We start from the raw sequence: 27682 nt of genomic DNA, 5'->3' as shown, positions 1-27682 counted from the left end.
TTGAAGTTGAAGCTCTACCTTGACCTGGTTTCCACTCTCTCCTCCATCCCTCCTTCATTCACCCTACCTCCTCCCTTTGTTTACATGGCGGCCATCTTGTTCTGCTCTGATGAGGGGACATCTAAAGCTGCTGGGATGGACAGAGGGGGACTGGTCAATAAGATGATTCAGCATTTTGACAAATCTCACCAGACAGTTATTGAACCAGACTTGTAAGCTGACTCTCCTGCTTCCTCTACATAACCCTTTTTTCTCAGTGTGATTTCCCTGGCAGTGGTTGATTAGGGTTTACATTTTAGTGAAACGTTGAATTTAGAATTTGTGTTCTAATGGAAAAAGCTTTTTGATGTACAGTGTAAAGTTTTCTTTTTTTAAAAAAAAAGAACATTTCATGATAGCGGAACCTGGATGGATAGAAAATATAATATGCTAGTTGATGCAATGTCCTCTCTTTGGCTGATGGTTTATGGAAGTGATCATTTTATGTTATCCACCAATGCTTTCATAATGGACAGCCTTTTTTGGTACCATGCATACCATCCCCATAGCAATGCCACTGATTTATTATTTTTATATGTCAAAAAAAAATCCAAAAATTCTCATGTTGCAAATCTTTTTGTCGTTTTTTTTTCTTTTAAATTCTATTTAGAAGAATGTTGGTTAAACATGACATTAAGGGGAATGACAGACCTACATTTATATGAAACAAAGAAGCAAATCTTAGCCTGATGCCACCATTACAAACTCATGAGAACCCAATCACTCAAAAAGATAAACATGAGGCTAGTAAGTAGCCAAGACGGCAAAACTCGTAGGACAGACTTTCAAAATAAAATGTGTTAACAGTCAAGTTGAGCTTACAAAAGATACAAAACATTTTGTAAATTAAATTCCCAATACATTGACTGATGTTTCACAAAAAAGCAGTTTATTTGACACAAATATTAAAGAATATACGGGTTATAGTATTAGCCATGGGTCAATCCACAAGATGCAAAATACCATTATGAAGCAAATATACATGCACTGTGGAAAACAATCACACCATGATACTTTAATAAGTTTAACATTGACAGTGACAGTAGTGCAAAGCCTCCCATACAAACAAAAACTAGATCATGAGGACTCATGAATATGAATTTAGTTGGCGGTAAAAGCTGTAACACTAAAAACCTTTATACCAAGTTTCCAAAAAGCTACAGGATCCCCTGCCAGATTAACGTGCTGTTTATTTTTTTCCCCCGTCAAGTGCAATGACTCAAATGATTAATGAAGTTTAACTCAGTATCTTACTTTAGAATGCAGATCCAGGATTAAAGGGATTAAAGGGAATATTGTACTTGAATACATTTGGATAATACTCTATATAATAAAAGAAAAAAGGGGGAAACATATGGAGCTATTATTGTAGCAAAATGATTTGTGTGGGTGTGCGTGTGTATTTGAGTCAATCCACAAATGCGTAAACTGATCCACGAATGAATAAACGGATTTGCAAATGTGCAAAATATTTACAAATGTGTGCACAAATCGACAAAAATGTGCACGCAAATCCACAAATGTGTAAACTGATTTGCAATAAATAATAGTCTTAAATGGCTGAAAAGTCTAAGAGTTTTTTCTACAAGACCTCAAATTACACACAAATCATTTGTTACAACTGAGGCAGGACTTAGCAAAAATCACGTGTACACAGACAGCCAATTGGGAAGCCTCAGTTTATTACAGATGATTTGTGTGCATTTTCAGGTCTTGTAGAAAAAAACACTTATTTGAAAACCAGTTTACATATTTGTGGATTTGCTTACACATTAGTGGATATTTTACACATTTGCAAATCTGTTTATAAATTTATAGATCAGTTTACATACATATTTTTGGATCACTTCACATATTTGTTGATGCATTTACACACACAAATAATTTTGTTGCAATAATAGCTCCATAAAAACAGGCCCAGTGGCAAAAAGCAGTCTTTGTTTGTATAAGAGTATCTGAATGAATAAAAAAAGTACCACCATCCAGCATAGGATCTTAAAAATGTTCAGATGATTGACTAAGTTATAAAACAAAATCTTAACAATATTTACATAAGAGAAAATATGTCATATTCTGTTTTCAAGTGCAGAGATATAACAAAAGCATTTCCCATTACCATCATCATCATCATCACATTTCTTCACAATTCTGAAGGGTCCATCAATGTGGTGTAGTTTCTCAACCATCCTGAAAAACCTTATTTATCTTTTCATGACCCATGTCCTCACAACACCACGCAAAGAGTCACAAACGTTTTATGAAATTTGTACCATGCATATTCTAACACGTCTGACATGCTATAGTGACTTCTACAGTGGATGGAAGTAAATTGGATGGCAGAGTTTTTCACAACAGAGAGGAAATGTATGCAGTGCAGGAGTAACAGACTGTTCAGTTGAAAAAATGAATGAACCAGGAGACAGAAAAGGTTTCACAGACTCTTCTTTCTGGAATGTTTCTCAGTTTTACTTTTCACTTGACTTAAGTCAACAAAGCACTAGCTCAACATGTAGAGAATGTGTCCCAAAAAAAGTTTTACTCATGAGGAGAAGAAACTGTAGATAGTTGATGGAAGTAGAAACAAGCCTGCAAAGACGTGTTCCCATGTGAAAGTCTGGCAGATCAGTTTGGCTCTGACTACTTTGCTCTCCAGGGTTTGCTTCCTTTTTGATTAGTCAGAGAAGATTGAATTACTCAGAGGGTTGTGTAGAAGTGAGTTGAAATCAAGGTCCATGTCGCCTGTTGCAGTGCTGGAAGAGCAATAAAAAAATCACATATAAGAGTCTGATAACAGTGCATTGGGTTAGATTTAGTAGAAAAGCAAACACATGAAGAAAAAGGAGTTACACCTACATGTTATCAGCGTAAACAGGAGGGTTTGGACTGAAGTCCACAGGAGGAGCAGATGACGTTTCCATGATGTCCTGACTAATGGACTCTGGTGGGCTAAATGGTGGCTGGAACTGATGCCTAAAAACAACAGCAGGAACAAGGAGCTCAGACTCATTGAGATGATTTTTGGTGAGCTTCTAATGAGAGGAAATGTGAGCTGCTTCAAATGTGACTCTCTATGTTACCAGACTTTTTTAAAGGCATGGCTAATTAAGGATGTTTTATATTTTAAATGTGGTGAGCCCGTGCCATTTTTCCTGTTGTTCATGTTCCTGATAATTAGATATCGAAATAAATACTCCAGTGGAAGTCTGGTTCACCTTGTCTACCATATTTTCAGTGTAAATGTTCAGTTTGATGTTAACCAGAACAAAGAAACAGGCTAATGTGTCAGTTTGAGTTCTCACATTTAGTTTAATGTTAATCTATGACACAAGGAAGCTGATATGAATTATTACCATAGAAGCAAAATCAACTATGAAACTAGAAAAACTATCATTTTTAGAATTTATATTTAAATTAATGTAATCATCTAATTGATGTAGTGATATTGAGCACATGCATTTAAGCAAAAAAAAAAAATACAGTTGAAGTTATTTATTTTGAATCAAATAGAAATATCCAGATATGAAAAGATGAAAAGTAAATTGAGATAGAGGACTGGTCACTTGTGAAAGAAGAACAGTGTTGAGTGACACTTACACGAAGACACCACTGCCGGGGCTTTCAGCAAGAGGTACTGGAGGTGATGCTGTTCCAGCTTCCCTGCTCATAAAAAAAAAAAAAAACAAACCCATTGAGCTCAGTTTTCTTCAAAAAATTTATTAAAAAACAATAAAAGACAAAATTATGCTCCTTACGTGCCAACTTTGGTATGTAGAGTCACAGGAATGTAACCACTGCCAGGTGAGGGTTGAGGCTCTGTTTCAAACAAAACACCTCATCTGTGAGTCATCTGATCTCACTTGTTTTACAAGTGTATAATATAAGCACATGTATGAGGACCCTACCTGAGTAGAACTTTTTGAAGACCTCATGCTTAGGATACTCGGGATACAGATGTGTTATGTGACCGATATCCCGGATGCGGTCGCCAAGGCTACGGATCTCAAGGTCTCTCTTGGTGAATGGCTGGATGTTCTGGATTTTTTGTCCACCATCTGGAGAGACACAAAATAATGCAAGAGACAGGAGATTTTTAAAATCTAGTTTGCTTCTTTTCCTTCACAATGACTGATCTGAGGGAACACTTCATGTGCCGGCCCATAATATGCTTCCTACAGCGGCTACTCAGTCCGTCACTCTAAGAAAAAGCTTAAAATATGATCTGGATTTGTTACAAAGATGCAAAGACAGAGAATCCAACTAATGAAAGGATGCACAAACAGAACCAGCATCGACTGAGCCAGCAGCAGGACTTACTCTCACTGGCAGAGACATACGCGATGGTGATGCCTCCAATCTCAGAGTCGCTGAAGCGGAGCAGGAACGTCCCGTTGGGTCTGTCTTTTAGAATCAGGTGTAGATGCTGTTTCCCAATGAAACCAAAGATCAGCCTATAGCAAAATGTGCAAAACACATGAACATGTCATCACACTGTGGAAGGTTGCTTATATTCATAAAAGTAATTGGAGTAGCAGCAGAGAATCTTCACCCTTCGCTCCAGTATGTCTTCAGGTGCTTCTTTGTGAGCTCCATAACTCCTTCAAACCACTGCCAGAATGTGAACGGCCGACCGGGCAGCACCTCCTGTAAGATCAAATAGCACCACAAGGTTTAACCACAAATCAGTCTACGAATGTCTGTAAATGAGGACAGCCCCAGTGTGCACCTTGTTAAACTGAGCCCAGGACACCAACATGTTGCTGAAGTCGTCAGCAAAGTCGGGCTTGTCAAAAATTTTCTGTGCCAAGAACAGCTGGTTGTACTCATCCAGGTGGTGCTGCGTCTGAACCTCAGAGGTGAATTTACTGTTGAGGGTGCTGCACATCATCCTCCAGGGCACCCGCTCCGGCACCACGAATGGCACCCTGTCCTACAGATGAAGAGAGGGAGGCTTTCAGAACACTAATACTGGTTTCAGTGTCATCCTCACAGCATGTTCATACATTTGTCCTGTACACTCAATACTCCAACAAAGGTCCAGTTACAGTTTGAAATGTTAAATTCTAAATGACATTTTTCCTTTTAAACACATCTAAAATATAAAGAGGTGTCTTATACTGGGGGTTTGGTAATTACATCCTGTTCTGATAACAGTTGTTGACACCATTGATCTGTAAAGTGAGTGTGCCTCCATAGCACCAGAGGGAGAAACAAACTACACAATCGTAAGACAAGTTAATTATCGACTGAGGTGAAGTTTTGATGCCTCTCTGGAGAAATGCTTATCAGTTTAACAGGTATCAAAGAGCTATGATATACAGTGTCACAGGGTGCAAATCTGAAGACAGTGGGCTCAAAAAGATCATTTTAAAATGGGTGTGTGGGAGGCGGCATTCAGCCCAGTGGTTCAGTTTGAATCGAGAGAAATAATCTTAAAGCTGTTCACCCAGGTCTGGTTCCAACCTGCAGCCCCTTCCCTTTATGTCTCTCCCTGCTTTCTCTCCAGGTTTTATCTAGGGATAGACCGATTATCGGCCGGACCAATTATCGGGCCGATATTTGGCATTTTGAGTCATATCGGCATCAGCCTTTTTTTAACCCGACGGCCGATAAAAACAAATTTAAAACTATGTTTTTGCAGCTCTGATGCCACTGGTCCGCTGTCTGCAGTCACTACTCAGTCCTCAGCATTGTCCCACCTACAGTACCATCTGATTGGTTACAAGCAGAGCCATGGCTTGGGTAACAGCCAATCAGCAGTGCAATGATTACAGTTATTGCAGTTACATTGGAATTTTGGAAAACTTTATTTACTGTAGAAAACTTTAGCTATTTTTTTTTTTCATTTAATTTTATAAAACATGCTGCTGAGCCTGGGAGCTTTTTAATAAACATATGCTTGAAGGCATTTGAATGAAGTTAAGTGTTGGAGTTTGTATTGTTCAAAATTTTTACACCAATATTTTCACCTTGACTGCAAATTAATATCAGCCTCAAATATCCGTTGTAGGCCTCCTTGACTACAAATAATCGGTATCGGTATCGGTATCGGCATCGGCCCTGAAAAATCCATATCGGTGTTTCTCTAGTTTCATCCTCTATCTCATCCAATGTTCAATGCTCTCTGAATTACAGACATAACAGCCCCAAAAATATCGTTTAGGTAGAGAAATGTGAGCTGGTTTGCTGCTGAAATGAGAATCACTAGATATGTCATACTCCCAGAAGACTGCTTGCTATGGAATACTCATGGCTGGATTACTCTTTGTGTGTGTGTGTGTGTGTGTGTGTGCGTGTGCGTACTTGTACTGTACTGTTTTGAAGATTTGGCGTAGGCAGCTGTGAGAAAGTTCAGTGTCACCAAGTGCAGCATTTTTTCATGCTGTCAGAATCTCAGTATTTATGATCCTACATCACCATGTTTGGTCAAAAAGCCAGCTGCTTACATCCCTTAACAGTCCCTGGATGTTATTCTTTAAATATCTTTGGAACTCAGCCTTTACTCTCCTCTGGACCCCAAACAACCTATCACGTCAACGCCACCTCCTCAGCCATACCCACAGATGCACCCTGCCCTCTGTCCTATCACCTGTCCTCTTGGCAGCCTTCAGTTTAATGAGGGAACCACTTCCCCACTTTCTTGTCAAAATATCATCCTTGTTATTTCCCCCAGAATGTTTGAGACTTAACAAAAAAAAGGAAAAGATCTCGTTGTGTATTAAATCAGTGTCCTACTTGAGCATTGCCAGTGAGCTTGTTCACACGGTCAGTTTAGCTAGCATCAATCTTGATCAGAGTTTGACTGTCTGCTTCTTTGGTGGACACAGTCAAACCAGATGAAGATGAAAAATTAATCCCCACGGTTTTCCAGATAAAAAAAAAAAGAATGGAACATTTTTTTATTTAATTTTAGTAAACCCTAACCATTTCTTAATTTCATTTTAAGATTAACATAATCATAACTAGAAAAGCAATTTCTGAAGAAATTGCGCTGTGAATGCAGAATGCTGAAGCAGCTTGCGCTGAACTGCTAATGCAGAATGCTGAACATGGATGACTGAAGATATGTCTGAAAATTGCTAAATGAAGTCTTAAATAACTCATGCTGAAATGCTACAGCAGAAGCTAAACATGAATGACTGAAGATGTGTCTGAAAATGGTTGAATGAAGTCATGCAAGGCTTGCACTGAAATGCTAATGCAGAACGCTGAACATGAATGACTGAAGATTTGTCTTAAAATGGTTGAATGAAGTCTTGAAAAGCTTGTGCTCAACTGCTGATGTAGAATGCTGAACATGAATGACTGAGGATATGTCTGAAAATTGTTTTAAGAAGTCCTGTAAAAGCTTGCGCTCAACTGCTAATGCAGAATGCTGAATTAGCCTGCCATGAACTCTTGGATGAAAGGAAATGAATGGTCGAATAAATGGAATGGATGAAGAAATTTAAAGTTGAAATGGTTGCGTCTATTCAAAAATTAAAGGAATAAATCAAATTTTAAAGAACATTGATGGAAATAATGACCTGACTGAGGGTAAATGTAAGTAGGCTTTCTTAAACCCTGTTAAAATGTAATCCTGTGTGTCCTGTGTGTGAGTTTTTTAACCATGTAAGCCTGTAGGCTGAGGCCCATCTGAAGCCAGATGTTGCCATGGTGATCATTGTTCACCAACTGCCATCAGAGAGCTGGTGGAGTCTGTTTATTCCCAACACATTCCCTTTGAAATCAGGGTGTAAAGGTGCTTGCAATTCTGACAAAAAAGAATGAACATGAAGCATGAATCAGTGTAATCTAAAATTGGATTTAAAAGTTTGACTGGCTGAATCAATTCAGAAATTAAAGGAAGGAATTTAAATTTAAAGAAAAAAATCTAGGAAAATAAGGAGCTGACTCAGGGAAATGGAAGTCAAATGCTGTTAAAGTGTGATACTTTCTGCCCTGTGTGTGTGTGTGTGTGTGTGTGTGTGTGTGTGTGTGTGTGTGTGTGTTCAATCATGTAAACCTGTCTGCTGAGGCTTATCTGAAGCCAGATTTTGCATTGGTGATCAATGATAAATTAACACACACATGCTTGTCTTTGTTCCTGAATGTTTTGATGAGTTACTATAAACAGCTGCATGAGATCAAAGGTTACCACGGTGACCAGCTCATCAAGGGCAGCAGGTGCAGGTGCACAACTTTGCCCTTGTTACTGTAGTCTTCTGAAGATTTTGTGGCAAAGCAAGAGTCCGAATCTCCTGTCACCTTGCCAAAACCGTGAGGGCTAGAATAAAAATGAACACACCGTAGGAATCCTGTGACCCAGAGGAAGCTGTCCGTCTAAATTTCATGCATGAAGGTCAAGAAACGAACCCACGAGAGCGATAGATAGATGAGGGAAATTTTACTGATCTCTGAGAAAACCCCTCAGGAATTAACATGGAGGTATATGGGGATTTTTTTGAACTTCTCATGACAGTTGGCCATTTTGTGAAAAAGTGCTCCATCCTTTTGCTTTAAAAACCACTTTGTCAGAAGCAGGACAAGCCTCTCTCCATTTTGATATATAATGTTCCTATGTGGAGTGAAAATTGTGACCAAAAGAGCAGTTTACCCAGAAATTTTTCAGGTTTGGTTTCACCCTCTCCCTGCTCTAAGCCGAAACATTCCGTCCAATACACACCAATGTTAAAACGGCTCGAAGAGCTGAAATGCATCATGACCTTTGAAGGGTCATTGTGAAGAAACTATGAATGCTAGGAAACATTTGAAACCAACTGAATGAAGCCAAAAGGTAGCTTAATATTTTAAAGTTTGAATGGAGTTTGTAGCTGAATGTATGACTAAATGAGGAGCGTTTGAAGCAGGCTGAAAAAATGTCCTGAAAGGAGAAAATTTTGAAAATTCCTCATTCATCTCTATGAGACCAAAAAATGCACAAATTCTGAAATATCTCGAAAAGTATTTGTGAAAAGTGTCTGAAGAGTCATAGCCCCCTTGTCCCAACTGAAACACACGTTTTGAAGTTTGAACGGTGAAAATCGGTTGAAGTTTGCCTGAGTTTTAGCGGTCCAAAAAAGCGGGCGGAAGAATGAAGAAGAAGAAGAAGAAGAAGAAGAAGAATAAATTTTTTTGTCACAGAAGAACATATACTGTGAATGCATTGCTGCATTCACAGCAATTATTTTATTTTTAATCACAATTTATTGGTGCTGTCAGGCAATTAAAGAAAATAATCTAATTAATTACAGGATTTGTAATTAATTAATCTAATTAATCGCATTTTAATCTCATATCTGCTTAAGGTCCCAAAATAAAGAATTTGAATTCCAGGACATTAAAATTACATTAAAAGACATTAAAAAACATTTAAAAATAGGTGGGAATATATACAACACATTTTTAGGTACCCTGATGCATAAGGAACACATGAAAAAAGTTTTATGGTTCTGTCTTTACAAAACCTACACATTCCTGCACCTAAGATAAGCTTATTTAATTTTAAGGACAGTTTTTGCTTCTGTCACATTTTTACTCGATGTGGACTCAATTTTCACTGCAATATGAACTTCTATACTTCTATGAGGTCAGGAGATCCCGGGCTACAGGCTAAAAACTGTGAGAAACTATGTACAAAACACTTGATTCAAGTCTTGGATCAAAGAAAAGTGAAGTATTTTCAGTTTTACATGCTCTGAACACACAAACTGTTGCTCATTGGTGCAGAGCAGCCCCAAGCTGAAACATGACACCAGGAAGATTGAGGCAAATTTTCAAAGAATTCAACGTTTGTAAATGCCAGACATTTGAAAATCAGTGTGTCTTTGAACGCCCCGCGGGTTTGGGATCCAGATTAATCTGCGTTAATTTTTATAACGCGTTAATTTGCGGTGTAATTAATTAATCTAATTAACGCGTTAAAATGACAGCCCTACAATTTATATAAAACAACATGAAAACAATACAAGGAACTTGAGTAAGAGAAAATCTTGGCACTTACTGGCTCAGAAAAAGCACAGTCCCAAATGATAGTCGCCAGAGCGTTGTTGTCTTGACTACCATGAACAATGACAACGACTGGTAAAGAGATCATCTGCGATCAAAGACAGATTTATGAATCGGTTAAAAGCTGTTTTTCAACAAGCGGAGGTAACACTCCTCTCATAAAACTATGACTCCTGTATCTCATGCAGCAGCAGGATGTAAAGACCAGTAAAAGAGCAGGTGGAACAATGGAAAGGGTCAGACCTGTATCCTGTAAGGTGTGTCACAGCCTGTGATGGTAATCTCTGTGGAGAACAACAGAGCAAACTTCTCCTCTGTCACAGACTCTGATCCCTTTCGGTCTGCTCTCTTGATCTTCTTGATAGACTGTTAAAGCAAAACAAGAGTTTATTTTTGTTAAAAAATAACTTTTTTAGTAATCTTATCTCATCTGGGTCTTTTTTTGCTTACCATGTTCCTGAAAGTGGCACATGTGCTCTTGCTGGCAGTGTTGTGCTCTAGGACAGCTGTGTTGTTGATCAGTTCCCCAACATTATCTCTGTAGATACAGAAACAAACAAAACATTTTTTAACATTACATCGTACAGTTTTCCTCCACACAATCAGCACAAAACAGAGATAATTTCTGTGTAATCTGTTAAAAAGACAAGACTCAATTCACTGAATCGTTTAACAGTTGAAGAAGCCACTTTTTGTCTATGGATCTTTGCTAGAAAAAAATCCCTTTGGCATCATAATGTGTAACCTCAGTCAACTCAGACAAAAAAGTATCCTTCAAAAAAAATCTAAGTAAGGAGCAGACTCAGAAAGTTTCAGTTTCTGCTCTGTCTGCATGAGGTTATAATCAGATATTGAATCACCAGAAAAAAAAAAACTCTTTGACACCTTTTCTCTGAGGTTACCCACAGTCAAACTCATATCTTGGGGATATGACAGAAATTCTCTGAAATACAGCCAGAAAATAACTGTGCAATGCTCAGAGGTCCTGGTAAACAGATCGAAACAAATGTTACAAACTTATCAAAGATTCAAGGTTTTGAGTTCAGTTTTTATGTTCATTATAACTAAGTCATAAGAGTATAAATCAATCAGCTATGAAACAGCTGAAGTCATTATGTTTTATTTTTGCTCCCATTTTTCATGAGCTGAACTCAAAGATCTAAGACTCTTTCTACGTCAACAAAAGACCTATTTCTTTCAAATATTGTTCATAAATTTGTTGAAATCTGTGCTAGTGAGCACTTCTCCTTTGCAGAAATAATCCATCCACCTCACAGGTGAGGCATTTCAAGATGCTGACAAAACAGCATGGTTATTGCATAGGTGTGCCTTAGGCTAGCCACAATAAAAAAGCTCACTCCAAGGCCTTGGACACACACAGCTCGCTATTTTCAAAAACTCATATCACCCCCTCATTCGTTTTTAAGAACACTTTTGTCCTGACGTAACGGGAAAATCAGCCATACAAAGCAGTATTTTGTAGGTGTGAAACCTGTTCCAGCCAGACAGAGTGAATCCCTGTCATTCAGCTGTGATGTTTGGAAACCAAAAAGCTACGTTTCCCGGTGTCTACACAAAACCATGAAACCAGAGTTTTCCAAAATCTTCACTTTTGCCAAAGTTGTCAGGAAACATTGTTTCTAGTGATGTAAAACTGTGATTTCATGTGGATAACAGGCCTAACGTTTCAATAGGGATGCACAATATTATCGGCACAATATCGGTATCGGCTGATAAAAGCTTAGAAACACGTTTATCGGTATCGGCAGATATGAAAATTTCTTCCAATAGGCACAGCCGATAAGGTGCTATTCAGTTAGGATTATTATCATTTTCCATCTGAAAAATAAGCTCCTTAAATAAAATGTAGCACTTCATTTATTTGCACTGCAGAGCTCTGTGTCTGTCACCAGGTTGTTACAGTAGCTCTAAAATAATCAAATGCAACTTGGTTATGTTTAAAAATGCATTGTACATTTAAAGTTCATGTGATCTAAAGAAATTATTTTTCTGTATTTCAATACTGAATGTCTTGAGTTTGAAAAATTAATACATTTCTTATTTATGGTAAAATCAAATGTTTTTTGTCTTGTTTTATGTGTGTTTCTTAAACAAATAAGACCGTCACAATAAGAGTAACATATAAATGCCAGTACAGGATAGACTTAGCTTTCTTTACAGTGAAAAAAACAAACAAACTTGTGATTATCGGTATCGGCCAAAAGGGGTTTCGATATATCGGCATATCGGCATATCGGCAAAAATCCAATATCGTGCATCCCTACGTTTAAATATCTGCGGATTCCCAGATACAGGCTATGAGTGGACATGGCCTAAAATGTCACAAGTTTTGAGGGAGCATGCAACTGTCGTGCTGAAAGCAGGAATGTCTGCAGAGCTGTTTGCAGTGAAATAATTTCTCTATCATTAACCGTCTTCAAAAGTGTTTCCAAGAATCTGGCAGTACATCCAACAGGCCTCACAACTGGAGGGCTCACTAACACACATTAAGATGAAAATTTGTGAAAAGCATCCAAAAGAAACAGGTTTTTTTGCCTACATAGAAAAAGTCTTGGATCTTTGAGTTTGGCTCATCAAAAATGGGAAAGTAAAGCAAAAGAAAAGTGTGACTTTATATTTTAGTTCAGTGTGTTTAGCTTTTGGTACAGTTGATTAATTTCAGTGCCCAAATCAAAAGTTAGCATTGAAGCTTTGACTAGTGTGTTATAAAACTTGATGTTGTCTAAGCAGCAGCTGTAAAAACCAGTTGGCACCCCCCTCCCTCCCTGGGAGTGTGCATTCCTCCAAGTTTTGCTGTATGACTCACCCGGGTATGCTGCCAAGGTTCCTGGCCTGTAGTTCATTGATAATCTGGGCCTTCAGTACTACAGGCTTCCCTGGAGCAACTTTTTCCCCCAGCAAGTATCGCACGGTGGTGGAGAACTTGGACTGAGTTTTAATGACCTGAGGAGGCTGTCTGTCCACTATAAGAGAACTGAAGGGGATAAAACAAGAGATTCATGTTCTATTTTATTTTGCAGTTTATCAATTAAAGTAATGTGTACAAATATATAGTTGGACAAGAAAGCAATGTGACTTTTCTACCTTTGAATTAGAGTCTGCATGAGTTTCCCCAGCCTTTCCTGGAGCTCTGGGATCGACTCTGATATGAGTATCAGTTCCTGCCTCAGCTTCCCGTTTACTCCAAGCAGCTGCTCACACCTAACAGAGATGAGATACAACTACAATGAGAAGACAAGTTGTTGTCTAGAAATTTGACATGGCAACCAAGGAATAAAACTTGACTATTTAATGAACAAAGACTGGTTGAATTCCTGTCAGCCTCACGCTTGAAATATACGAGATACGACTGCAGTGCGACTCCATTGTGCTGCTTCTTCACTGTGTTTGTCGACTCACACCGGCTGCGTGTTCACTCCGACAAGCAGTGTGACTGAAAGACAGCTGGAGTCACGACACCGAGAAGTTCACAGGTTCCCACTCCTTTGATGAGTCTCTCTTCATTTATGTGGGGCTCTAAAACCTCAAACCTGTTGACTCCTGGTTTGGCTCTGCTCATTATGTAGCAGTCTCATTTTATGTAGCAGTGTTCCTGTATTGATTGGGTTCTTATGATTTATGGAGGGGGCCCTTTGATTTATGGGGCTGGAGTCACAAGACACCATAAGGGTACAGTTGCACTTGTGTTTTGCTGTACCCTGGTGTGTCATGTCTCCAGCCCTGTGAGGTCGGGGCCTCCTCTGGGTCTATGGCTAGCGGTCTGTTGTGCCCTCTTCTGGGGTTTAAGTTCTTTGTGTTATGTTTGTGTTAAAGTTCTCTGTGTTATGATGACTCTTTATTTCATTCTGCCATTTGTGTTTGTCTTTAATTGTTCTTTGATTTTATTTAACCTTCTTTTATTATACTAAACTCTTGTGCTTGTTGTCTGTGTCCTTGCTGTCAAAGCACTTTGTAAACCACAGTTTTTAAAAGTGCTATATAAATAAAGTTTATTATTATTATTATTATTATTATGTCCATTATGTTCGTCGTCATCGTAGTCAAGCTTAATACGTTTTAAATAAGACAGTTTTTTTCCTTATTTTGAAAGTCCCTTGGTGTTTTTCGGTAGTTTACAGTCAGGACTTCCTGTCCCACTCAATCTTCCCTACGTTGAATTTATGCGTCACAGCTCCACATCCGTCAAAAATAGGATACTTGCAACACGACAGACCAGCCACGCAGACGTACTGCAGCAGAACAGATCCTGTGTAAGTTCACAGATTGATTTGAATGAAACCTATTTGATCCATTTGCCGTAACAGAACGCAGATGCACTCCAGACGCATCTGGGGTATTTCAGCCATCATGGCTTCCACTCACAATAAGTCAATGAACAGGAAGCAGGTAAAGGTAGCTGATAAAGGAGAACAGTTTTTTAAAAAGGACACAATCAAATGATCCTGTGGGTACTTTTTGTCCTCCAGCTTAGTCATGACCTTTTGTTTACCAGCTCCTCCTGTGACTCGTTTTCCTATTTCCGACACGTCACGCTCACATCCAGTAATAACCCCTCACCCTTCAGTCCCATTCATCTGACCCTTCTCTCAAACATCCTCACCTGCTTCCCATCATCACTCCTAACCAGCTGAATAGTTCTCCATCAGTTTGTTAAAGTCACTGTGTCATGTCTCTGTTTCCTGCCTGTCTGTCAGCCTGCACACCTGTATGCCTTTGAGCTGGGACATTGTGAGAAAAGTGTAATACACTTGTCCATCAAATGTTTATGCCTGGTTCTGTTCTTTTCATACCTATTTGATTGTTTTTAATTGAACATTTGGTCCGAAAAATGTTTTAAGTTATGTGAACTGACAACCTCTGCTACTGAATCACACTTCAGAAATTCATCAAAGGAGCAATTCACACAACTGTACACATGAAATTATCCTGCTGCTACAAGAGCTTAAACCTTGATCTGTTTCCCCTCTCAGCCAGAACATTTCAGTTTTCTAGGAGTACAGAACATCGGTGATTAAGGCTCAGTGCAAATATTTTATCCTCTTTTTGGAACTGAGAGCACAGTTTGAGAATTTACAAAGCGAACAGGGCTCATCCCCCTGGGACCAACAAATGTCAGAGCTTAAATTAATGAGAAAAAAACATGGCTCTTAATGAGATTTTAATCAAAGATTGTCTTGTTGTGTAGTAATTCAATGGATAACTCTGAGAGCTCTTTTATAGGTTCAGGCTGCACAACACAAAAGCAGTCTGTAAAAGGTAAGAAGAAGAAGAAGAGCAGGGTCCACCTCACCAGGTCTGCAGTAGGTTCTGGGTGTCCTCAAAAGGGTGTCCAATGGTGGCTTTGTGCTGTTCCCACCTCCACGCCTTTAGACTGCTGATGAGTCGGCTCTGACACTGGTCCAGACAGTCCACACACTCCTGGAGCAACTGGAAACGCTTCTATGGCAAGGAGCATCCAAACATGACACAATGACAAATCCTAAAAAGGATCTGCATCAATAACCTTGATTTTCTCTTCCATCACACTTTCACTATTAGACAACTTACAGAATAAATAAAGACAAGTTATCCTTTGAATTATTGTTATCATTATTACCAATCATCCATTAAATACTAAGAAAAAGATCTTACTCAACATCTGCCATGAGGTTATTTAGCACATCAGCCAGCTTAAAAGTTTGTTCAAATACCACAAAGTGATATTGTGTAATTAGCAATACCAGATGCTTTTTTCTCAAGTTAACTGATGTACAGAAATGAGGAAGAGACATCGCCTCTAGGGTGCAATCAAACAGTAACTTTTTCCATGAACTCACTGTGGCCATTGCTTTCACATTGTACTCAAGCTGCTTGATGCGGTTCTGCAGTTTCTGGATTTCTGAGTTTGCTGGATCCATTCCGTTCTGATGGATCTGCCCTGTGCAAACAGTCACATCATGTGATAAGTTTTGACACTTTTGTAAAAAATAAACTAGATGAATTTCAGATCATTTAAATCATTTTGATAAAGTTCAAAGTCAACACAAAGAATAAAAAACTATAATGTGTGATGAAAAATATAAGCTTATTCTTAACTTGATGCCAGCAACACATTCAAAAAAAATGGGGCGCAGGCATGTTTACTGTTGGGTTGCATCACTTCCTGTTTTAAAAACTCAGGTAAGATTTGGGACTCTGTAGACCAGTTTCTGGAGTTTTGAAAGTAAAAGTCTCATTCTTGCCTGATATTTGATAATGAGGTGATGGGATTTGACATTGTCACACAGAAACACTCTAAGATGGCAACATACATTGCTCCAAAACCTGCAAGAATTTCTCTGCAATAATGTCAACTTCCAGGGTGTGTGAGCCACACGTCAAACATGCATGATATTGATGTGTTCATTGCAATATTTTTGATTAAAAAAAGGGTTTAAAATGTTTGAGCACCATCAAGATAAGTTTCTTTTTGGCATTTTATACAGCAGCCTAACTTTTTGGAAACAGGGGTTGTTGTTAGGGCTGGGATGGTATACCTTTCCCCCGATTTAATTCTTTTACAATTTTTTGGTGCCAATTTGATTTATATTGCAATTCTTCGATAGTTTGATTTTTTTACTTGATTTTCTTCCATGGGAAAAAGTTGAATGATGATGATGGTGTCTACAGACTATATCAGGAGCCATATTTTTCCAATTAATGCACTCCACGTGTGTCAGTTTTTCAAGATGTATGCAGGGGATCTGCCCTCTCAACTTTTTTCCAACCCAACATATTAACAAAGGCTAAAATGAAGGACTTATATTAAAAAAAGAAGATTTAAAAAAAAAACACTTTTTAAAATCTTTGAACAAGGAAACCTGATACTATGATACATTGAGTTTTTCTCCCACCACTAGGTGTAGCACATTTCATTACAAAGAATTTAAAAGCCCTCTGTGTTAATGGGCAAAAATAAAGAATAAACAAAAGGATACCAGATTTATAGAATATCAACATCATACAAAAACTTATCATTATTATTCATAGAAAACTTAAATATTACATTTTGATGCCTCACAGATGATCAACACCAATAAAACTTTAAGAGGGTAACTTATAGTCTACACAAAAGACACATTTCAATGACAAGATTAATTCACTGTCATAAATGTCATAAACTAAATGAAAAAAAAATCTAAAAAAAACCCAAAAATTTTTGGTTTACAATTTCAGTTTTGAAAACAGCCGCTTTAGTATTCTTAGGTTATCGTCACTTTTATTTCAGCCTTTACAGATTGACTGAGTGCGTATGTTTCCTCTGTTTGTTTCACTGGAGCTCATGTCACTGGTGTTACAAAGTGTCTGTTAAGGTCTTTGAAACAAAGTAGTGCATAAAAGTAGCATCCTGTGGGGGGTTATGTTCTGCACTGTTTTGTGTATGTGTGTGTGTGTGTGTGTGTGTGTGTGTGTGTGTGTGTGTGTGTGTGTGTGTGTGTGTGTGTGTGTGTGTGTGTGTGTGTGTGTGTGTGTGTGTGTGTGTGTGTGTGTGTGTGTGTCTAACCTTGCAAGCTCTCATAGTTTTGCCTCTCCCAGTTGAGTTCCTCTTGTTGTTGGTGTATCTTCTGTCGGATGTCCTGGACCTCCAACACCTTCAAAACCAGGTGGTCAACATCCTGCATGGGGAATGAGGACTCTCTATTGGGGTACTGTGGGTACTGTGGTGGGTTGGGCATGGGCATTGGAGCAGGCTGTCAACAGGAAACAGGAGTAGTATAGTGCTATAGTGAACTTTAGGTGCTCTGAAGAAGCATATTTCAAACTTGTTGTTTTTAACTTCTGATTTCTTTTCAAAGTCACAGCTTTCTAAGATTAGAAAATATATCTTGAAAAGTGCATATTTTTTATGGTCAAGGAAAACATCTGGAGTACAAAAACATTGTAATGTTAAAATGCAGAGTTTCTTTTCAACAAAAAAAATCAGGTGTTACCTTTGAAAGCAGGACCCTCTCTTTCCTGAGGATGTCTCTGACCATCACAGCAAACCACACAGGCTGAAACGTGTTCTGTAAAAGAAAATGACTAAACAATCAGAAAGCCTGACAGATCTTCTCTGCAGTGCTCTATTCATTTGCTGTCCGCATCACTGAAGCACTTGTTTCGTTTATGTTGAAGCAGGCTGGCACAAACATTTACAGGAAGTGTGTGGGTTTTCTATGAATTCTATGAATCATTGTTTTTTTTCCTGTTTTGTGGTCTTCAGAGCTAAGGTTTTTGTGTGAGTTTCTCACACTATCTTCAACCAACTGCCTTACATGATAACATGATAAAAAAATCTGGGTTTTCCTGTGTGAAATCCCTTCCATGGTCCCACCTTAAGTAAAAATCTCAAAGCTATTGAACTCACAGGCAGTCATTTGGCATTTAATAATTTGATCTGAAAACTGGATTTTCCTATTTTCACTTTCAGCTTCAACTTCAAACAGCCACAACAATGAGGTTGTCTTACTGAAACCTTCAACAAATCCATGGGGTAAACCTGATCTCACTGCAGAAGTTACTGAGTGAAAAAATCCCCTACCATGTTCCTGCTAATCTGCAGTAGCTTCATCCTGTACACCACGTTAGCGTTCTGCTGCGCAATTGTCCTCAGCAGGTTGATGCTCTGGTCCAGCAGAGCCTGAGCCTGGCTCTCCTGCTCCATGTTTTCCAATGAAAAGTCCTCCCTGTGTCCACACACACACACACACACACACACACACACACACACACACACACACACACACACAAACACACACACATACACACACACACACACACACACACACACACACACACACACACACACACACACACACACACACACACACACACATTATAATACAAACGCATGAAGAAGCTAACACATGCATGTGTTTGTCCATCTGCTGAGTGTGTGCTTGTTGTGTGTGTGTGTCTTTGGACGAGTGCTGTTGGCCCACCATCTTTGGCTCTCGATCCATTCAGCTAAAAACTGTCTGACTTCAATGGGGAAGGTAGCTGGGGGGTAGAGACTGTTGATAGTGTCATCAGGCAGGCACAGAATCATCTGCGACATGTGCATCCACTGGGCCATGGCGAAGCAGGTCTAAAGGCACAAAGGAAAGACACGATGAGTTCCTCTTCATCTTCTGAACTGTATATTGTGCTTCTGTTGTCAGTATTTTCTAGATCAAATGGCAATGGTAACACTATGGGGAGGCATGAATCATGTTTTTTTTATTGTTATTATAAAGGGGACCAACCAAGGACTTTAAAAAATAAGGATGCACCGATATGGAAATTTTGGCCGATATCAATATCCAATATTACTATTGCTGTTATGGCCGATATTTATCACCATTTACCGATATTTACCAATATTTACTGATATTTACCGATATTTACCAATATTTACTGATATTTACCGATATTTACCGATATTTACCAATGTCAATATTGGTTAAAAAAATAAATAAATAAAAACAATCTGAGACAATGTGTCAAGATAGTTCAGAGAGAAAGAGTGACGCCATTGTTTTTTTTTTTTTTTTTTTTTAATGTGTTTTATGTGTTTTAATGTATTTTAATGAATACAGACTTTTGCCTATGTTTGAGATATTTTAAGCCATATGTGTTGTTTGTGTTTGTACAGCACTTTGGTCAACTTTGGTTGTTTTAAATGTGCTCTATAAATAAAGTTTGAGTTGAGTTGAGATTATGAAGAGGATCAAAGGATGGTGCGCCTGAGATGAATGCGATCAAAAAAGTAAGTTTTGTCTGTTTTTGTTAAAAAAACAGGAAGAGAAACAAAAAATAAGAGAGTCCACTTCTCTGAGGTAGTTTTGGTGTTTACATAGTCATAGAAAACAATATTATTTGGGTCTTTAAAGATCGTTCAAGATGCTCTGAAAATGGCAGGCAGCTAATGAGTAAATATGAGTATATGAGAAAACTTTTACACATGGGCCGATATTGAAACCAATATTGATACCAATATATCCTGCATCCCGGTTAAAAACATTAGACCCTGTCTCAGTAAGGTCACCCACTGGTTTATCTTTGAAGCCCACTGACTTTTTAAACGATGGCGGGTGATGTTGGAAACTGCCTTTCTTTTAATTATCCAGGAAAGGCGCAGGCAAAGACGTGAAGCTGAACAGGTTTTCAGAAATTCCTAGAAAGTCTCTCTTTCAAATCACCACTTCTTTATTCAAATTCATGAATAATTCTGCTCTTTATTTTGTCTTAAAACAGGCTGTAAACATGTTTGATTTTGCCAAACATTTGATCAAGGACCTTGTGTGTACATCTTGTGTCACAGCAAGTGCAATTTTACACATTTGCACAACCTTTGATCTTCAACACCAGAGGCCACTTGGTATCAACAAACCCTACAAAGAAACTAAAACTATACCCTGTACACGCTCACTGTGTTTTTTGCGCAGTCATGCAGAAAGGCACAGATGACAATCAAAAGAAAGAATCCCTCAGACAGGAATGCAGACCTGTTTTATAAATTGATCTCTTATTTTCTGTTTTCTACCTGGGTAAGCAGCTGCCTTTCTACAAACTGCTCATGAGAAATTACTCCCTCAGTGAAGGCAGCCAGGCCTCACATTTCAGGGCCTGTTCCAGCCTGTTCATGTGTCGCTCTTATCAAACACTTTATGATTAAGTTTTAAGCACAGTACTGAGTATTACTAGCTGTACTGATTCCTTTGTCTTATCTAATCTAAAATGTGTTACTGACACCCTGTGCTACGATCCAAGCACCACACATTAAAGCTCTGCAGAGCATTTTCACTTTTCTGCTGAGGAAAAAGTAACATTTTAACTTCTGAGTCTAACACAGAATGAGCTAAAATCATTGACAAAGCAGAGCTGAAACGTGAAAACTGACAGATTTGTTGGACTGCAACACTGGAGTGAGCCAGGCCGCAGGAAGCTCAGGCTCGTCTTTTCACTGGTGTTTGTACCTGCCGACCCCTGGCTTCTCTCTTGCGGCTCTCTGTGTGTTTTGGGATTGGTTTTGGCATTTTTTAAAACAAACATATTCGACTGTTAAATGAGCAAGCTCTACAAATTTTATCGAGGGTCGCAAATTAGAGGGGCAGTTACTTCTGGCTCTGCATAGCTCCAAACTGAGACTCAGGAATGACTGAGTCTTTTCAGCCCACGCTGCTTGTGTCACTGGCTTTTTTTCATTCATTCCCACAAAGGGGCTCCTCTTTCCCCTTGGCTTGTGGCTCATGTGAAGACTTCATGTGGAGTAACTCAGACTACATTCGCAAAAATAATTAAATTGTGGCTTGGAGTTCATTATATATGCTGTAAAACATTTCCATGCAAAGACTATTCTGTGTGGCGTTAGCTGCTTTCAAAATGTGCAAACTTAGATGTTAGATGAGCTATACCAACGTAAAACATCACTGTGAGATCCTCTGTTTGGTAAAGACGTCTGTAACTTATTACATCCTGCTCAACTGACACACGATATGGCCAGACACTGCTGATGGTTGTGTACCTGAGCCATCTTTATGTCAACACGTGAGCAACGGAGCAAAGAGCCAAATGCATCTCAGCAGGATACATAATCAACAGACTTCTGCAATTAATACCCACATCAGTGTGTTACATCTATAGATCTCATAAGTGCAGGTAGTCTACAATTCAACTATGTATTTTTTGAAAGCTACCAATACAACAATAAACAGTATACTGTATTCCATGGTTTAAATGATCTACTTTATCAATCAATCAATCCATCTTTATTTATATAGCACCAAATCATATCATAAATGTTATTTCAAGACCTTTTTACAAAAAAAATTAACATTAACAGACTCATTAAGGTCTAGACCAAGCAGCTACCTCCGGTCTGGGAATATGAGACAATGCGTAAGTGCTAAAATCTGCTGTTTCTGGAGTGTTTGCTTGAGGCTGGCTCCGGAGGTACCGAAAGTCACATACACACCAAGCCAAAAAAAGCTGGTTCAAAAAGCGTCTCCTGTCTGAGTCGCTAATTTTACTGCTAGCACCCACTGTACAGGCATGAATTTTTTTCTAACTTGGCCGTTCAGAGGATATTAAGATCGCGAGCTCCCCCAATAAGAGGCACAGCTGAGGGTCACGTGACCGACAGGCGCCCTATGGCTGTAGGCGAAGCCCTTGCCACTACCAATATGGCCGCTATAGCCGATGTGCTTCATTTTCTGTCTCAGAAACAGACGAATGACGTCGGCGAGGCTACGTTCATGTTTTATACAGTCTATGGTCTAGACCTATTAATGATGATACGATTTTATTAGCAGAAACCCAACATCAAAGAAGGTTAAGGAGAATGAATGAATGAATGAATGAATGAATGAATGAATGAATGAATTTCAGAGACTATATTTTTTAAAAAAAGAAAATAGATTAATCTTATCGATCTGTAATCCTCGAATTGGTCTGAAACTTGACATTAAAAGTATTTTGATAAAATCAAGATCATGTTAACCATATCAACACAGCTGATCTGTGGCAGTCTAAATATACAAACACAAACCACTTTGTCAAATTGTTTTGTACTGTTAGTGGGGATGCACCAGGGTGGGAGATAAAAATCGAAAATCATCAAAATTGAGATTCTTTGTCAAAAAAATCAATTTAATTTTTCAAATTCAAATTCATCCATTCTTCATTTCAGTCTTTGTTTATAAACTGGATTGGAAATAGTTACCACTTTTCTCCAGAAGCGGGTGAAATGTTTCTCTCTTGATTCACGTGATGTGCATTTTATGGGAAAATATCGTTCCTGATATAGTCTGTAGACTGTATCATTATCATCATCATTTAAAATTTTGCATTTGGTCTGGTGTTGAAAAGCAAACTAAACTCACAAAAAACGTAAATATTGAAGAATCGCAATTTAAATTGAATCAGCACCCCAAAAATCATAATAGAATCGAATTGCGAGAATAGCATACCCCAGCCCTAGGAAGGAACCAATTTGAACTGGTATTGGTCACATACAAAACCAAAAAGTTAGATCAGATATCAATCGGACAGGTCTATTCAACTCACTTCTAAGCTCTCTTGTGTTTACAACAACCCTGTGTGGTTATCAATGCCAAGGGTTAAAAAGCACATCAAGGAAGATAACTTCAGCAGCAGCACACGTGTTTGTGATGTTATTCAGAATCCCTTCAGAAGAGAGTGAAGCAGTGGACTGCTCTGTTATTCTTTTTGTACTTTTTTGATAAGTTTCATTAAAAACTAAGTGAACCAGGGTGTGTTGATACCAAGCTGCAACCTCTGGTCTGAAAATATGAGACAATGCAGAACTACTAAAATCTGCAGTTCATCAAGTGTCCACTGGAGGCTTGCACTGAAAGGCCCAGAAACCATGCACAGACCGAGCCAAATAATTAAGTAAATGAAACACTTTCACTGGAGAAATGAGCATGTTTACAGCCTGGTACAAAAATGTCTCCTGTTTTAATAGCTAATTTCACAAGGGGTTACATTGAACAGGGTAATTTTTTTCCCCTAACTTTAGAGGAGGCAGTTAAGAGGATATTAAAAACTTAAAAATTAAGTTTGCTGTGTTAAGTTGGTCTCATTTCATTAGTCATGTTGGCAGCGCAGGAACTCCAACTCTATATTTGGGTCTTTATCAACATTTTCAATTTTCCACACATGCCACCACCGCCCCTTATCTTATGAATAAAACGGACGGAGAATAAGGGAATTCACCATATAGGTGAATGTTTATATATGTATTTAAACTCTAAGCTTTACAGTTGGCCGACTAATCATTACATGATTAGTCAGTGATAATTGAGTTAATCAAGTGGCTTTGGCTTAGTGGAAGACCCACTGACTCCTAATCAGGGTGGTAGGGTTTGAACCCTGCTCCTTCAAGTTTTATTAAATGTTAATAATAAGATGTCAAGAAAAGCTATTGGTTGGTTTAAACATTAGCTTTTTGTTGGCCTCAAAACTCAAAAAAACAGTGCAGAAAGTTGCCTTGAAATTTTGAGTTTGCACAACTTTTTGTTTTTCTCAGTGTGCACAATGAGGGCGGAGCTCTGCTGATTTACAGACGCTATAGCTGTTTGTGTGGACGCTCAAAGCCTGCCTCATTTCGTACATCAGGGGTGGCCAACCTGTGGCTCGTGAGCCACATGTGGCTCTTTGCCTTTCAGTGTGCGGCTCTCTGATCCATTTATAAAAATGTATTTATAAAGTTATGAGTAGTGGTGCGCCGATCAATCTAAAATATTGTTATACTGATGCCAACGTTTGGTTCAGTGTTGATCAATGTTTGGGTGTACAGATTGATACTTAAGTTTCAGTTTCTAGTACAAATTTAAACACACCAAGGACACGGTCACACTGGCCAATCGTGCCGTGCCTAAGCACGCTTCAGCCCTAAAGCACGTTTGGAAAGGCCAGTGTGACCGCAACTGTGCCGTGCTCAAGCACGATTCCCTTCCCTGCTTTGGTACGCTTCGAAGAGGTGGGCTTCAGCACGGTTTACTTCATGCACAAGCACAAGCACGCGGATAGCGCATGCGATCCTTGGTGTATGATCATCGCGAGCCCATCCCTCGATGATCAATTTAAACGAAGCAGGGGTGTTAGAGGGCTGTGTCAGGTGAAAACGACTTATCATAAGTCCAAAAGTCCCTAAAGTTGCATCAGTGCTCTCTGTGTCTCATTGTGGTGACTCTGATGAGATCGCGCTTCACGATGACATAGGTGGGCCGTGCGCGTGTGTGATACCTGCTAAAGTCTGGTTCATATTGGAGTAGTATGACCGCTGGCCGTACTTTCCGGCTGGGGAACAGCGCTGCGGGGGGGCAATTGTGCTTAGGCATGGCACGGTTTGGATGGCCAGTGTGACCAGTATTTTCATTTTAAGTTATTTCGTTTATGTGTGAGAGGAAGTGTTTTAGTAAGACCCCGTGCATGACGTGGCTCTTTGTAGTACCATGGTCATTTTTGTGGCTCTTGGTCTCTGACTGGTTGGCCACCCCTGTACTATCTGGTCCCTGTCAAGGGTTTGCTTCAAAACTCTGGTTCGGACACAGGTAGGTGATGCCCCAGAGACTACGTCCATTTATCATAACTTCAAAGGTTAATATGGGCTGCAAATATTTCTTTCATGTTAATGTCACAAAAACTGTCATTAGTATGAGTGAATAGTTTTTAGTTCTACTTTACATAAAACATGCCACGTTGAAGTCTCTAGGGGACCCTCCCCCTTTTTCTCCAGCTCTCTCAGTACATGACTTCCTCTCACTTGTAAACGCCTCCAGACATCGCAGCTGGACATCTTTCAGACATCAAAAACTCTCAGAGTTTGCTATTTTAGAAAGCAGACTTTATAAGCCCATGTGGACCAAAGAAGAAAAAATGTCTCCAGTTCATTTCAGGCAAAGTAGTGGTTCCTTTTAGAGGATGGAAAAACCCAGATTCCACAGACCCCAAACACAAAATGTACAAGAAGTTTTAAAACTTTGACCCTGATTTTTTTCCCAGAAAAATGCTTGTTTGTTGGTTAACATTCATCTGGTTGTTAAAAAAATTAGATACAAGAAACTGAAGTATTTGGGTTACATTTCTTTCACCCACTGTTTTTCTATTTACTGTGGGAAAATTGTGGCTAACAGAAAAGATGTGCTCAGCTTCAGTAGTAAATCCGAATCGTAAGGATGTCAAATATACAGCTTGTTTTTTTTATAACAAGAGGCTCATATCGTTAAGTAATCAACATACAGTTTAAAAAATGATTATATTTTATTAGTATGTTTGCTGACATTAAATCTAACAGGAAATACCAAGGTCACGTAAACAAATGTGAACGCAGGCTCCTGTAACAATGGATGAAGGGAACAAGGGAAAACACATGCTGTTAGGACAGTTTCTAAAAATGATTGATCAGAAATACAACGAAAGAGAACCAGGGAAACCCGATAATTTTTTTTTCCAAGTAGCTTTTTGTAGATCAAGGCTTAAAAAAGAGAACACAAAAAAAAACATTGTTCTTGAATCGTGCCACACTGCATACCTCCAATTTCCTGACTAAGCATCAAATGCACCAAACATATGTCTGCTAATATTTAATGAGCAAAACTGACTTTCTACTTGTTTGAAAAAAAAAACAAAACTGTTACACTTGAGCTCTACACAGCAATAAACCCATGAGATCTGTTCTGATATGAGGAAAAAAAGCAATTACAAGATCCTCTTTGTCTTCATCACTCACCCATAGTTGGTTGTGAGCAATTGTGTTCAATCTGGACAGGAAGCAAACAGCTCTCTTAATGTATTTTTTTGGTTTGGGGCTCTTGCTGGCTTAAATAATCTGCTGATAGTTTGAGGCCTTCATATTTTCATGAAATCATCCTGCTATGAGAGCAGCAGATGCTCTCTCTGGGGTGGGCCATGGTGAGTGTTTGCTTGTTGGTAAAAGTTATCCACTGTCAGTCCAGAGCTGCACATGAGTCTGATGTCTTTAGGTTTGTTCAGAAAAGGAAATGGATGGGTTTGTAATGTTTACAGATGTGGCACACTCAAACTTGTGCTTGAAACACCACAACTAAGCATGCAGGTAGACTGACAGCACTGAAAACAGTCTCACAGGTTAGTCACAGGCTCATACTTGAGTTGAATGCAGCTGACTGGCTTACAAATAATTAATGACATATTTGAGGTGCAGCTGCTGAGTTGAGCCTATAATGATCATAACATTATTGCATTGTATTGATGTCACAAAACCTGTGTAAGAGCCCATTAACCCCAGGGTTATCTTTCATAAACAAAATGCAGGCAAGGGTCCAAAATAATACAGTTTTTGAGTCATGGAAGGGGAAAGTTGGCAGCTACGAAAACAATCTTGTCATAAGTTTCATCATAACAGTTAGGCTACTTCCATGTTAACAGCACTAGCTTTAACAGACAGATTAAAGCACAAGAGAAAACCTCTCTTTAAGATTCCCTCGACATTATCACTTTAAGGGTTGGTATGAAGCTCCACCAAACTGTGTATATCTGCCATGTTTGTTCCTTTTTGTCGAAACCAAAACAAGAGGGCCAACAGTATTTAGAAGGGACCTTTACTTTAGTTAACAAGGCCTCATCCACTGAGCTGAATTTAGTGCAGAAATACTGAATAAATAAAATGTATAAAATGAACACCTACCTTGAGTTAATGCAGCTTACAAAACATTGAAAGACGTTACGTTTCGTCGCCTCTTCCTCCTCCTCCTCGGTCTCATAAGAAGTCCAGCACTCCGAATCTCCTTCTGACCATTTCCTGCCTCCAACACTCACTTTAAATGTGGACCTCCCCTGAAAGCAGAATACTAGTGTTGGTTCCAACCGAAGAAAATCGACTTACAGCTGCGGGGAGTTAGCACAGGATACAGACGGGTTTTAAGTGACAAAAAGTAGGTTAGACTCACTTCCCTGTTCAGAGCTCTAAGTATCACAGACGTTGGAGCGCGCGCTATTTCCTGTCCTCACGTTCAAGTTCACACATGACCGAGCCATGTAACCGAACGTCATTACGAGTGTGTGTGTACACTGTATGATGAATGTGTACCGTATCTACCGTTACACGACCGTGCGGGTTTAACCGTGGTGTGAGTTTTCCCTTTTTCCTTTCTTA

At 38.9% G+C, this 27682-nt stretch overlaps 1 protein-coding gene across 2 annotated transcripts; it reads right to left on the bottom strand.

Annotated features, from left to right (window-relative positions):
* Positions 1 to 929: 929 nt before the first annotated feature.
* Positions 930 to 27589, bottom strand: stat6 (signal transducer and activator of transcription 6, interleukin-4 induced). 2 transcript variants are annotated; one of them, XM_074681125.1, is made up of 21 exons: positions 27477 to 27535; positions 27215 to 27363; positions 18984 to 19129; positions 18584 to 18728; positions 17994 to 18068; positions 17567 to 17753; positions 15861 to 15961; positions 15335 to 15483; positions 13129 to 13245; positions 12851 to 13018; positions 10474 to 10561; positions 10267 to 10389; positions 10019 to 10111; positions 4763 to 4966; positions 4586 to 4680; positions 4354 to 4487; positions 3942 to 4091; positions 3792 to 3852; positions 3634 to 3696; positions 2893 to 3009; positions 930 to 2789 (listed from the first exon to the last, which is right to left on the bottom strand). In XM_074681125.1, exons 3-21 carry the CDS (start codon positions 19115 to 19117, stop codon positions 2711 to 2713), a joined length of 2283 nt encoding a protein of 760 aa, XP_074537226.1. In that variant the 5' UTR covers positions 19118 to 19129; positions 27215 to 27363; positions 27477 to 27535; the 3' UTR covers positions 930 to 2710. The 2 variants fall into 2 exon arrangements, with proteins under 2 accessions (XP_074537226.1, XP_074537225.1); XM_074681124.1 differs by having other exon boundaries at positions 27215 to 27589.
* Between the last annotated feature and the right edge of the window lie 93 nt (positions 27590 to 27682).

Source organism: Halichoeres trimaculatus, unplaced genomic scaffold, assembly GCF_033239565.1.
Source record: "Halichoeres trimaculatus isolate MK-OKI-2021-1 unplaced genomic scaffold, fHalTri1.1 fHalTri1_scaffold_11, whole genome shotgun sequence".
NCBI lineage: Eukaryota > Metazoa > Chordata > Actinopteri > Labriformes > Labridae > Halichoeres > Halichoeres trimaculatus.
The sequence above is the reverse complement of the archived record's forward strand: the minus strand, read 5'-3'. Positions and strand labels throughout refer to the sequence as shown.